This window comes from Ursus americanus, chromosome 15 (assembly GCF_024610735.1).
Source record: "Ursus americanus isolate L20-20 chromosome 15, mUrsAme1.1.p, whole genome shotgun sequence".
Taxonomy (NCBI): Eukaryota; Metazoa; Chordata; class Mammalia; order Carnivora; family Ursidae; genus Ursus; species Ursus americanus.
Genome location: NC_142141.1, coordinates 59,186,038 through 59,199,491, shown reverse-complemented (window position 1 = coordinate 59,199,491; position 13,454 = coordinate 59,186,038). Strand labels below are relative to the sequence as shown.

General features: G+C 43.2%; 1 protein-coding gene across 2 annotated transcripts in view; it reads left to right on the top strand.

The window, feature by feature from the left end:
- The window catches only part of ADCY2 (adenylate cyclase 2), a 387,890-nt gene that overhangs the window by 260,438 nt on the left and 113,998 nt on the right, over positions 1–13,454 (top strand). For both annotated transcript variants that reach the window (XM_045795930.2, XM_087867988.1), the window contains exons 5-6: positions 5,100–5,248; positions 11,451–11,562. In XM_045795930.2, the coding sequence (XP_045651886.2) occupies positions 5,100–5,248; positions 11,451–11,562 (261 nt within the window). The remainder of the gene's footprint in view (positions 1–5,099; positions 5,249–11,450; positions 11,563–13,454) is intronic.

The window sequence follows — 13,454 nt, the reverse complement described above, 5'->3', positions numbered from 1 at the left end:
CTCAGAGGGAAGCATGGAGCATGCTCAGATCTTCCCACTGAGGGATGTGAGTACAGAAGCTGGGGTACTAATCCATCAGTTACTCCCTCCTTGGTTGAGACCCATGAAACTGTAACAAGGAAGCTGCAGGTGGCCTCCAAGGAAGGGAGAGGGAACATGGATAGGACAGCCCCGGCCACAAGATGCATGACTAGAAGCGAGTGTAAACAGTGGGAAAGGCTCCTGATGGTTTTAAATCCTACAGAAGACTGCACAGAATCCATGTGCACACACAGGTAATCATGGTAAGATAATAGAGCAGAACTCTATAATTTGAGCATTATGGCCTGGTGAATTTTATTTTCTCATGGCCCTTGACTCATCCGTCACCCATCAGAAGGAATACAAACTTGGTTTTTATTTTTATTTTTTTATTTTTTAAAAAATATTTATTTATTTATTTGACAGAGAGAGAGACAGCCAGCGAGAGAGGGAACATAAGCAGGGGGAGCGGGAGAGGAAGAAGCAGGCTCCCAGCAGAGGAGCCCGATGTGGGGCTCGATCCCAGAATGCTGGGATCATGCTGTGAGCCGAAGGCAGACGCTTAACGACTGCGCCACCCAGGCGCCCCACAAACTTGGGCTTAATCAAATTAAGCCAAACACCAGGCTTCTCTGCAGACATAAGATTCCACTGGGATTTCTAAAAAGATAGCCTAGGTCTAGATTTATAATCTGTTACATTGTACGTGCTAACATTCTTTATTACTGTTTCAGAAGTTTGCAAATTTATAGCCAGTGTCTACTTGCTTTGATGATGACAGAGATTTGATGGCATCTTAGAGCAATATGCCTCCCTTGGCTCCCATCCAGGGTTGTTCTATTCACATCAGAGAATATGAGCAGATAGGCCTCCTGATTATTGTTGATGGCAATTTCACACGTTCCTCACTAGCTTTCCCCGATTTGTTGAAGTAGATTTTTAACATAATGACTCCTTTATAATATTTTGGTCTTATACCCAACTATCCAGTACATCGATCAATAAACAGAAAGTGACCATCCCACACAGTGTTCCTCAGTACCTATAGCGCGCTCAATCCCTGTGGCATGGGTTTGAGTCAACGTTGCCTTAGTGGAACTCAGTCCGAAACTTTAAGGGACAAAGTCTATCTATCTTAAATACTTCCTTGGATATATCATGTGTCTTAAACCATTCTGTTGGTCACAAAGGCCAGCACATCGAGGAATTCAAGATAAGTGGCAAATTTATGTATTTGGGGATGGGTAGCAAAAGACGAGTAGATGATGGAATAACTCTTGATATCAAGATTTCAAAAGGGCTTGTCATTTATTTAAAACATAAATCCCATAATCTTTCCACGTGGGTACTTAGATCAAAGAGAGAACTAACTTGTACCACCACCAAGCCATCAACCAAATAAACCAAACTCTCAATTTTTGCATAACAAGGACACAGACTTTTTTTCAAGTTTTAAAATTTGGACATCTATTTTCATGTCATTAGTAGTTTCTTGGTATTCTGAATTCTAGATGAATCCATTTTTCTGGGGCTACCTGTTTCTTTACTAAACCCAAATATTACTTGATTTTTTTATTCCATTATTGCATTCAGTATTTTCCATCCTCCCGGTGTTGCTTATGCTGGCCCCCGGCTGCCTGCTGAGATGTCTCACATGGTCAGTCGTGGTTTCTGCTCTTTCAGCCTTTTGCTTAAGTCTAAAATTTGAACTCACCTCCTCACTTTAGACTACCATGATGCTGCTATATTGTGAGATAATTCGTGAAAGTTGGGGAATAATGGAAGGGAATTTGAGCTTAGGATAGGAATAAAATCAGAATGTGATTTCAAGTGGTTACCAGTGTTCGCCAGCCATTTCCCAGCATGGGGGAACTTGGAATGTTCTCTTTCTCCTTAGCTACAGCCTGTTAATATGAAACTGGGGTCTCTCCTCCCTCTGCATGGGTCTTTCACTCCTTCCCTCCATTCCCTGCGCCCATAACCACAATGTGATAGTCTTTCAGAGAGGAAAACTGAAAGCAATCACTACCCTTACTTTGCAAAATAGTCAAGTTTTCCTTTGTGTGAACATCACTGGTGTAGATTGCCTAGGCCTGGTATTTGTGACCAAGAAGGTCATTAATATGATTTTAAAACATGAGCATTGTGTACTCAGGTCCCCGGGTCCCCACCATGGTCACCACTGACAGTGAACAGAAACTTTGAAATTAGATTTGTCTTTGATGTGTCCCAGATAAAACGCATTGTAGGTCACTCGTTCAATCAACAAATAACTATAGAGCAGATACTCTGTTCCAGGAACTCCTCCAGGAGTTGAGCAATAAAGCAATGTACAAGGTGCCCCTTTATTTCCTTTTATATCACCAGTCTCTGTGAGTGGGAGGAACCACATCTGAAGACAAATCTCCAATGTCCACAGCAAAAACTGTTATTTCCTCCTCTCAAAAAGACACAAAATTCTAGAAAGTATGTGGACGTGTGCATCCTTTCCCTGAAGACTGAAATATCTACAAAGTCTACTTTTTTATATTAATTTAGCTACGCCAGCTTTCTTTTCATTAAGGTTATCATAATTTATCTCTTTTTTTGGTAACTTATTTTCTGTTTCCGTATTCTTATATTTAAGATGTGCTTATTGTGAGTAGAGTTACATTTTGTCTTTTTTAAAATCCAATCTGACAGAATTAGTCAAGTACTCTGCTTGTTTCACCTGTTTTAAGTTCTCTTTGACTCTTCGTTATGACTTATTTTGGATTAATAAGAATTTCTGTCTCATTTTTATTGCTCGCCTGTTAGTCATACATTCTGTCACTCATCGTTGCTAATGTAGAAATTATACCCATTCTTGACTTACTGCATTCCACTATAAATTACTAGCTTTGCCACTTCCCATAGAACCCTAGGACCTCAGAACATCTTAACTCCATTTATTCCCGCTTCACTTTTGTGTTAATGCCATTGTAGATTTCATTTCTGTTATATTTTAGATCACCCAGAACATGATCCTCATTATTTTGTACAATTAATTTATATTTTCCCAGATGTATATATATGGACATTTAACTTATTAAGTACTCTTGATTTTTCCATTTTATTTCTTAATTTTAATTAAATGGAAACTTCAGGGGGAATTTAACAAAAGTAAGAACATAATTATTAAATAAAAAGTGTCTTCTTAATCTCTTAAGTACCAGTAAAATTCCCTTTGTCATGTCAGTATCAGCACTTATGTATGACAACTGTTAGCACCTTGCCATCTACCTAAATGCCTCGTTTTTTCAAGGAGGTTGGTGATAGTACCAATCAAATAGGAGTGTTGTTTTGACTCATTTGTTTCACATGAAGAGCAGGTGCTCCTGGACTATTATTTTCCCACATCTCAGGCATGTGGCTTCCTTCAAACACGGGCCTGTTCCTCCAGCTTCATCTGATGGCAAGTGCACCGTGGGTGGGCTTCCTGCTGGATTAAGAACAACAGGGTGTCAGGGATGTTGACTCACTCTTCTTTGCATCTACCATTAGTAGATGGGGCTTGGCATTTAATGGGCAATGCGTGAATAAATTAATGAATGACAGAACAAATGACCAACACTCAGTGATGCCAGTTCCTGGGAAAACTCTCTACGATGCACTGAGAACCTCCCATAGGTACCCCTCGGTCTCCTGTTAGCTTTGCATCTGTTTTTTCCCCCAGAGCAGGCTGGGGAGGGGCTGTAGTGAGGGTCTTCTCATCTTCATCAGATTGCACTGCAGGCCTCTGCTCCCTCAGTGGTTATTTCCAGCAGCCACCGAAATGATTGCCCTGGGGGTTGGCCCAAAGGCCCACCAGCCCTGTAAGCCTGGGAACAAAGACCAGCTTCCCCTCCCCTGTGTTCTCTTATCACATTGTCCCCATAAATGAATGGTTGAGTGAATGAATAAATGAACAGGAAGGAAAAAAAAGAGACAGAAAATGTGGAAGACAGAGAAAATATTTCATTCAACAAATGTTTTTTAATCAACACTGAATATCAGTTGCTAAATCCACAGTATCTTAAGAATATGGTGTTTTCTATAATAAATTAATGTTTTGTAAAGATTTATTTATTTGAGAGAGAGAAAGAGAGCATGAGCGGGAGAGGCAGAGGGAGAGGGAGAGGGAGAGAGAAGCTCAGGCAGACTTTATGCTGAGCGCAGAGCCCACCGTGGGGCTCCATCTCACAACCCTGAGATCACGACCTGAAACCAGTCAGACGCTTAACCAACTGAGCCACCCAAGCGCCACTACAATAAATCAGTGTTTCAAATAACTAAGGATGAGTACAAAGTTTCAAAGATCGCCCTTCTTTGATACTTTTTCTAAAAAAAAAAATATATATATATATATATATATATATTGCAAATGTCAGTCTAACTGAAATAAGCAGATATTAAAATAAGTGTCATATTACATGCTACTGTTTCCTGTATTTAAAGACCAAAAATACAAGAAAAGCTCATAATTTGTCATTTCTATGTGTTCCACCTGTAGTCTGTTATACAGGACATTTTACAGATGCTATTTCTGACTCCATCTTGGTAATAGTTTAGAATCACTAAAGGGGATTGGGTGGTCATCACAGAGGAAATGAAATATTAGAAAATATTTGACTATCTTATTTAGGAAGTGCGGAACATTTGTTGACTTTCTGAAATGCAATAAAGCTTGTACTTTATCTCTCAAAAGAACAGACAGACAACAATGAGTGTTTTCTATCTTAGACCGACCATAGGTTTCCGGCATTTTTATATCATTTCTGCTTTACTACTTTAAAATCAGAGTAGATAAATAGTATCCTTGGGGGGAATAATTTACCTTCCTTTATTCTCCACTCTGAAGAGCACATACTTAGAACTCCATAAATAATAAATAATGTAACACATCCTGACCTTAGAAATTTTGAATTTTTTCAGCATGTCTTTCAACACTCCACATTTTAACTTGTTGGCAAGAGCCCTCGTCTTGGCCCTGCCGCAGATCTGTGATGCTTTCAGAGATGACTTGGATGTTACCGTAATGATTTGCAATGTCTTGGTCTCCCTCCCACACCCCGTTTCAGGAGCGGCTTCTGCTCTCCCTGCTGCCGGCTCACATAGCCATGGAAATGAAAGCCGAGATCATCCGGAGGCTGCAGGGCCCCAGAGCCGGCCAAATGGAAAACACAAACAACTTCCACAACCTGTATGTCAAGCGCCATACCAACGTGAGGTACGCTGCCCTGTTCTCGTTCCTCGGCAAGGCTGGGGGGCCGCTCGCCAGCCTGGGGACATTTGTACCTGAGAGCTCACACCCCACAAAACCCTATCTCCTCTGGAACTGTGAACGTAGTCCCCACTCCGCTCCCCTCTTGCTGCCTCCCGGGGCCTTCACAGGCAGATAAGGAAGTAGAATCTTCTTCACTTTACTGGACTCTGTTGTCCAACATGGCCCTGCTTTCTATGGCTGACCTTCCATCACAAAGGAGAGAGAGGTGGTCAGTGGGGTCCATATTCTGGGAGCACCATGGTCAGGTTTCTTGGCATCCCTGGAGCCCAGGACTCTCGGCTTCGTAGTAAGACTGAAGGAGGGGGCCGGTGGGCTCTTAATGCGAGACCTGATTCCTCAAGAGGAACTTGGCAGGGCCAGGGTCTCGCTGAAGCATGCACTTCCTGTCCATCAGGAATGATGGGTTTCTGGAGTGTGGCCAACCAGTGACCAATATCACAGAGGACTGATGTGCACCTTAATTAATAAATAGTGCAAGTTCCTGCTTTCCAAGTCTGCCATAGGCCCACCTGCTTCCCAGGGAGCCATTCCTGGAATCACAATACGTGGAAAACTAACATGTTATCAGCATGGGATTGAGAGCTGGAAGGAGAACCATGTGGGGCCTCCTTCTCCCCTAGCTCCAGAGGGGAGCCGTGTGAGCCCTCACTTCAGCATGGGGGGCATTTCTTCCCATGCTCCCCGTCTCCCAGCTGCAGCAGAACGCGGCCCCTCGAGACCTGGGTGCCTGGTCCCTCACTGTTCTCCAGGCCCACCCAGGCCTCATACCACTTCTTTGGGGGTTTTCCTTACATCCATTCAACTGTATTGCAGTAGTGCTTTTTATTCTTGCCAGGTTCTCTCGATAAGTAACTCATGCATCTGGCCTCATTCATTCCGCCTTGATGTTATTACCCACCCTCTTCAATAGTTCAGGAACAACAACCACAAACACAACTACAATTTGCTGAGCATTGACTCCTGGGCCTTTTGCTTTCAAGCCCAGATCCTTTCCAGTGTATGACCCCTAGCTTCCAGTCTGGTTGCTGCAAGTCAAGGATTTTTTAAGTTTATTAATAAGAAACAAATTTGACTACATTTTGCCACTACAATTTAACTGCAGTTTAACTACATTGCTGACACACATCTCATTTTGACCCCAGATTTTGGGAAAGATGTGTAGAGCTAGTGATACATATGGCCCAAGCATACACAGAGCTAAATCTATAATGAGAAATGCAAATCGGGAAAGCAATAATAGAAAAATGCTGTATATCCGTGAGAACTAAGGAAGCAGTGGATAAATGAAGAATCAGGGTTAAAAAAAATTTTTTTTAAGTCCCTACCATTTTGAGGGATTAAAAAAAATGTATTTCAAGAACTTTCGCACCTGTTAAGGAGTCAGATTATTTAAAACACTGGCCTGCCTTCAGATTTTTAAGCATGTCACCTAAAGAATTAAAGAAGAAACATTCTCATGGTATCCGACAAGGTGTATTATACTAGAAATTGCCCTTTCCGGCCTTAGCTGTCTGAAAATCAGCAATATCCCTCCTATCTGAGGAAAGAGTTTTAAATCACACACGCAGTATTTAACACATGCAAAGATAAATGCAGCCTGCTCTAAACAGGGTCCGCGAGTATCTTTGAGTCTCTGTGAAATAATCTGGGAACGAAGAGCCCTATAAAAACGACTGATAATACCACCAACCTCAGGCAGGTGATGAAGGCTCCCCGTGCTGCCTGTATTTGCTACCAGTTTCTGTGGAACAGAGGACCCCAAAACCTTGTGGCTTCAGACAACAGTAAGCGTCATCTCATGGGGATGCAGCTTTGCCTGCTGCTTCTGGCTTACGGTCTTTGATGCGGATTCAGGCCTGGTGTCCGTCGGGCTGCTGGCGGACCTGCCTTCGAGGCGGCTCCTCGCATGGCTTGCAGGAGTCCCGACTCTTGGCTGGAGGTCTCAGGTTGTCATCACGGGTGGCTCGAGTGTCCTCACAACACGGAAGCTTGCTTCCCCAGAGCAAGGGACCCAAGACAGAGCCAGGGGGAAGCTGCAGTTCTTTTATGATCCAGGCTTGCAAAGTCATCTCTGTGATTCCTGTAGCATCCTCTTGGTGACACAGATTAGCCTGAACCAGTGGGGGGTGGACAGTACAAGAGAGTAAGTCCCAGGAGGTGAGCATTTCTCTGGGGCCATCTTGGAAGCTGACTACCATACTGTCAAGGCGAAGGATTGGAGAAGCAGCTTCAAGTGCCTTCAGAGATCGTCTAGAATATGTTTGTGGTGTCGAATGAAATTTAAATTCACAAGTATAGTTGGGACACTAAAGTAACTTAAATACGTAAACTTAAAAATGTAAAAGCATACCAAAATCTCATGGCGTACCAATTATTTTTGTTAGAAATAGGAAAACATGACTTTTTCATCCTGGGCAGGATAAGCAGAAGCACAGAAGCAGACAAAGTAAATGGATATCGTGGAGAGTCTAGTCAATACCTGTGAGATTTCGAGAGGGTTTCTTATGAGAATTATTAGGTTTGTAGACAGTAAAGATCTGTTAACTTTTAGTTTTGCTTTGGCCGTTCATTCGAAAAAAATGTTTTTTCTTTGTTACTAACAAATCCTAGCTGTTTACTTTCTGAGGATGATAATGATGTGAATAATCATGAGGAGGAAAAGAGGAGTTCCTAGATGGAAGGGCAGCAGCTCTCAGCTGCTTTCCGAATCTTCAGCATCTTGCTCTGCATCCTGCCAGTAGGGCTGAGGCGTTCACAAACCCATCCCAGCTTTGCAAAGGAGCCCAGGTCCCGTAATCCAACGCCACCATCCAATTCTGAAAGTGGCCCTTTCTCCCTTTCACAGCCAAGATTCTAGAAAGGTTGTTCCTCACTCTGACGTATTTCCTGTTCTCTCTCCCTCCTCAAATCCTCAGCCTCTGCCATCCACCCCCACCACGTCACAGAACTCATGCTCGCTCAGTTCGCCACCATCTTGCTCCCGGATCTGAGTGTGAGTTAGCCTCTGCATCCTGGTCTCTGACGGCTCAGTATGGTTGGCCAGTTGACCTTGCCCTCCCACTTAAAGAATTCTCCCAGGCCATGGACTCCATGACATCATACTCCTTTTCTCTTCTTACCATGTCCTTTGCCATTTTCTCTTCCCTAAATGTAGCCTCTCTGTAAGTGAGTGTTCTCAGAGCTCTCTCCTAGCTCCTCTCTATTCCCTCCACTTCTCACTCAGGACTCTGATTACCATCTGCGTGATGGTGAGGTGCAGACCTCAGCTGGGGCGACTGGGGGGCTCAGTCGGTTGAGCATCCAACTCTTGATTTCAGTTCAGGTCGTGATCTCATGGGTCATGGGATCGAGCCTCGCATCGGGCTCTTTGCTGGATGTGGAGTCTGCTTGAGATTCTTTATGTCCCTCTCCTTCTGCCCCTCCCGTCTGCCCCTTCTTTGCACTCACTCTCTCTCTCTCTCAAATAACTAAATCTTAAAAAAAAAAAAATGCAGAACTGAACCATAGCTTTCCACATTCACCTAATGTGTATCTTCTTCTCGGACACTCCGCCAACACCACCATCAGACTCAACACGACCAGAGCTGAACTGGTCATCTCCCCCTACAAGCTCGTTTTGATTTGTTCAGAGCTAGGTTTGAGCCCCCTTCTCAACCAGAAACTGGGTCTTCATCCTTGATGGCTCCCTCTCCTAGACACCTTGCCCACCATGTCTGATCACTAATCACACTTGGTTCATCCTTACTACATTTCTCCCGTATCTGTCCCGTTCTCTCCATTTTGCCTGACGATAACTTCCCCAGGGCCCTTCTGGATGAAGGGGCTATGATTCTAACTGACCTGCGTGCCTCCCAGGTTGCTGTGGCCAGAGCGATCTTTCTGAGGTGGCCATCTGGTCAGATCTAGGTCAGGTACCTGAGTGATCCCACAGAGTACCCTGCTTCCTTTCCTATAACCCTTTGCACATGGCACCACAACTACCTGTTTACATTTTGAATCTCCCGGCTGCCAAAGTAACTTTTGGACCATCGTAAGCCATTTACAGCTGGCCTATCTGGGGGTGCCTTCACCCACTACAAGGTTGGACCACAGGAAGCACGGTGGATGTTGTCGACAAGAAGGAAGTGGGTTCAGCCGCCCATCTGCACATTCTCCCTCCCAACACTGCCTTGGATCAGACACTCTCTCAGCTTTTTCCTCTTGGACCAGTCTCAGCGTCTGTGATCCCTGCTACTACAGGGTACTATGGGGGGAGTAGGGAAGGTTTGATGGTACCATCTGAACAAAGTGGAGAGTGTGAAAGCTCCGGCAGCCCTGATTTTCTTGGACCAGAGTGTTCTTCCCCAGCTTTTGTCATCAGCAGAGGAACAAGTCTTTCCTCCAAGGTGAAGCCACAGCCTTGTGCTTGGCACTGTGAATGGAGTGTGGCCAACAGCAGAGATCCAGCTGTTTTCTGCCTCAGATCAGGCTGGCCGGTGCCACATTACTTTTTTTATTGTGGCAAAATACACATAACATAATACACTTTAACCATTTTCAATTGCACAGTGCAGTGGCCTCAGGCCCCTTCCCATTGTTCTGCAACCGTCACCACCATCTGTCTCCAGAACTTTTTCTTCATCCCAGACTGGAGCTCGGTACCCATTCAGCAGCAGCTTCCCTCCTCCACCCCCGCCTCTGGCACACACCCTTCTAGTTCCTGTCTGTATGGTTTGACTACTCTAAGTATCCCATGTAAGTGGAATCATACAGCATTTGTCCTCTTGTATCTGGCTTATTTCACTCAGAATCTTGTCTTCAGGGTTCATCCATATTGCATCATGTGTCAGATTCCATTTCTTTTAAAGACTGAATAATATTTCATTGTATGGATATACTATATTTCTTTATCCATCCATCTGTTAGTGGATGTTTGGGTTGTTTCTACCTTTTGACTACTGTGAATAATGCTGCCATGAGCTTGGATGTACAAATTTCGCTTGGAACCCCTTCTTCCTGTTCTTTGGGGTGTATCCCCAGCATGGGACTTGGTCAGTCGACTGGTCATCTGTGTCATTTATTGAAGAACCACCATACTGTTTGCTAGAGTGGCTGCACCATTTTCCATTCCCACCAGTAATGCGCAAGGGTTCCAATTTCTCCACACCCTTGACAACACCTGTTACTTCCCGTTTGTTTGATAATAGCCATCCTGATGGGTGTGAAGTGACAGTCAGTTTTGTTTCCCGGTACCTCTTAAACCCTATTATCTGAATCTCCAACTGCCAACGGGACTTTTAGGCTTCTTTATGAGGCCTTTATGCAAATCAGAAGCGTGTTGTCGTATGGACAAGCGATAATGCACATCCTTGTGCTGTTTCCCTATCCTGACCCTTGAAGGTTAACGAAACACAGACACAGCTCTGAGAAATCTGACGTCCGCCCCACTAGCGTGTACGTCCCACGGAGGGAAGCTTTCCCGGACTCCTCACCAGCTAATCCCCCCGCCACACACACACACTTATTATTATTGTGATTGGACGTTGCTAGTGTCCTTCCTTATTTGTTTAATGCCTCCCCCCAACTACCCTCTGAGCTGCAGGGAGATGGACCGTGTCTGCTTCATCCCGGCAAGGAGTAAGTCATTCAAGACATTTTGTTAAGTACTCTTTCTTTTAAGAAGATTGTTATTCTTTCTTCGAATCAGTAAAAACACAATTTGCTTCTTTTAGTTTGCTTCGTCTACTTTAGGAATTCTTATAATGCAAATGCACATAATGGTGCAAATAGAAGTGTGGTCCATTGATATCTGAATTAAGCCAGTGTAGTGAACTCTCAGGATGAACACCGCATAAACCAGGGAGGGTGGGGAGGACTGGCCGTGAGGGAATAAAGGTGATCAGTTAGAATGGACTAGAATGGACGGAGTGCATCATGTGATTTTTTTCTTCTCCCATTTTAATTATAAAAACTCGCATCAAACAAAAAACATTTTTAATGGGAAATTTTGGCAAAATGTTTATGTATTTCCTATCCAGGGAGATGACATTTTTCTTGTAAAATACAAATATAAATGTAAAAAACTATATCCTCTTTGAAGGGAAAAAAGTATCATTCCTTCTTAACAGATACAAGCTTACAAACACTGACCCCTTTGCTCCCACAGCATCCTGTATGCTGATATTGTTGGCTTCACCCGGCTGGCCAGTGACTGCTCCCCAGGAGAACTGGTCCACATGCTGAACGAGCTCTTTGGAAAGTTCGACCAAATTGCAAAGGTGAGTATTAGTGAGTCCCTTCTACTTTGAGGATTTATAAAATCTTGGCTTACTTTTTCTCTGGTCCCTTATCAATTCTTTGTGTTTTTCATCAAGCACCGTTTAGGACTGGTGTTTAGGGTTTATTTGCCATTGGGCTGTGATGAGCCTCATTTCTCTGGGATGAGAAATGTTGTAGCATATAATTAGCACATGTTTGCATCTATTTTTAAAACTTCTGCTTATAGAGAGCTCAGTGCGCATATAGTAAATAGACTCAAGATGGTGAGTTTAAGAAGCACATCCCTCTGCATGACGCTGTTCTAAGTTCCTCTTTCTAGGCATTTTCATTTCAGGAGCTGGAAACATGATTGCCTCTCATCCAGTCATAACTATTCATGTATTCAGCACCCTGGAAGAACCCCTAAAATAGGGTGCATGGTTCCCACTTAAGCCCTTTATTTACTGTTGTTTCATTGATATCCACTGACCCTTGTGCCACTTGAGCAGAAATATGAGTTCCGTATTTGCTGTTCATATGCTCATGGAGAGGAAATGGTGACAGGCAATCTAAAACCATACTAGAACTTGCATATTTACTGGAACCATGAGGGTTACCAGTGGGAATAGTGATAAAAATTATTTCCTTCCTTGCCAGCTCTTCACTTCCACCTCCTAAAGCATTACCGGTCAGCCTCATTCTTCCTTTGAATTATTTCCAGCAAGAAATACTTCATTATGCTTATTAAAATGAATTATTTATGTATGGAAGTTGGTCCCAAATTTAGTTCATGGCAAGATTCATCTCACTTTTAAACCATACAGAACATTCTAGGCAAGCCTCCTAGAAATAAATGTGACTTGCGGATGTTCACAGGGTCACTCCTGGGTCAGGCTCCCCGAGAGGTGCCTTCTGTTGCCTGCCTGACCATGATGGATCTCACTGGGGATTTTGAAACAGCAGTTAGAGTATAGTACTGCTTTCTTCCTTTTACCAAACCAAAGGAAGAGGTTGAGTTTTTTGGGTGCTCATTTTTAGAAAAAGATGATTTAAAATTTAAATAATGGCTTAAAAGTTTGAATTAATAAAAGGTCACTTTTGTCACATCAGGAGGAAACAGCCCTGTCTTGGTGGGTGACAGCATAGCTCCAGGATTGACGTGGCATTCTCCCTCTGTGCAAGTCTCAGTGTCTGAATGTCCCCTTTATAAAGACACTAGTCATATTGGATTGGTGACCCTCTCTACTCCTGTATGACCTCATCTTAACTAATTATATCTGCAGTGAGGTCAAGTTCACACACACCAGGTGTTAGGACTTGAATATATGAATTTGGGGAAGACAAAATTCATTACTCATAACAGAAACACTTAGGTGACCGTCCGTTATTCTCTGATAGTTTGAACAAGGGAATATCCAGACAGTATCAGAGTATAGCCTAGGATGGCTTGGTCCATTCATCGTTAGTCACAGAGGGAGCATGTTTTGGGAACCAGTTCATGCCTCGTGTTTAAATAACATGGAGGTGGACAGCATCATAAGCAAACAGATAGCTCGGCCAATTGAGTAAATTTTACATAAAGCACATAGCTGAGCTAAGGAACTCAAAATCGTACACTTAGTTTTAAATCTTTTAAATACTTTATTGAGGTATAATTGACATATGAAAAACTGTGCATATTTAATATATAAAATGTAATGAGTTTGAGGATAAGCATACGCCTGGGAAACCATCACCACAATCTGTGCCATAAACATATCCATATACAAGTGTCCTCTTGCCCTCTTTATTATTGATGATGATGGTGTGATTAAAACACTTAATTTAAGCTCTACCTTCTTAGCACATTCTGAAGTATACAATACAGTATTGTTACCTATAGATACCATGCTATACAGTAGATCCCTAGGAC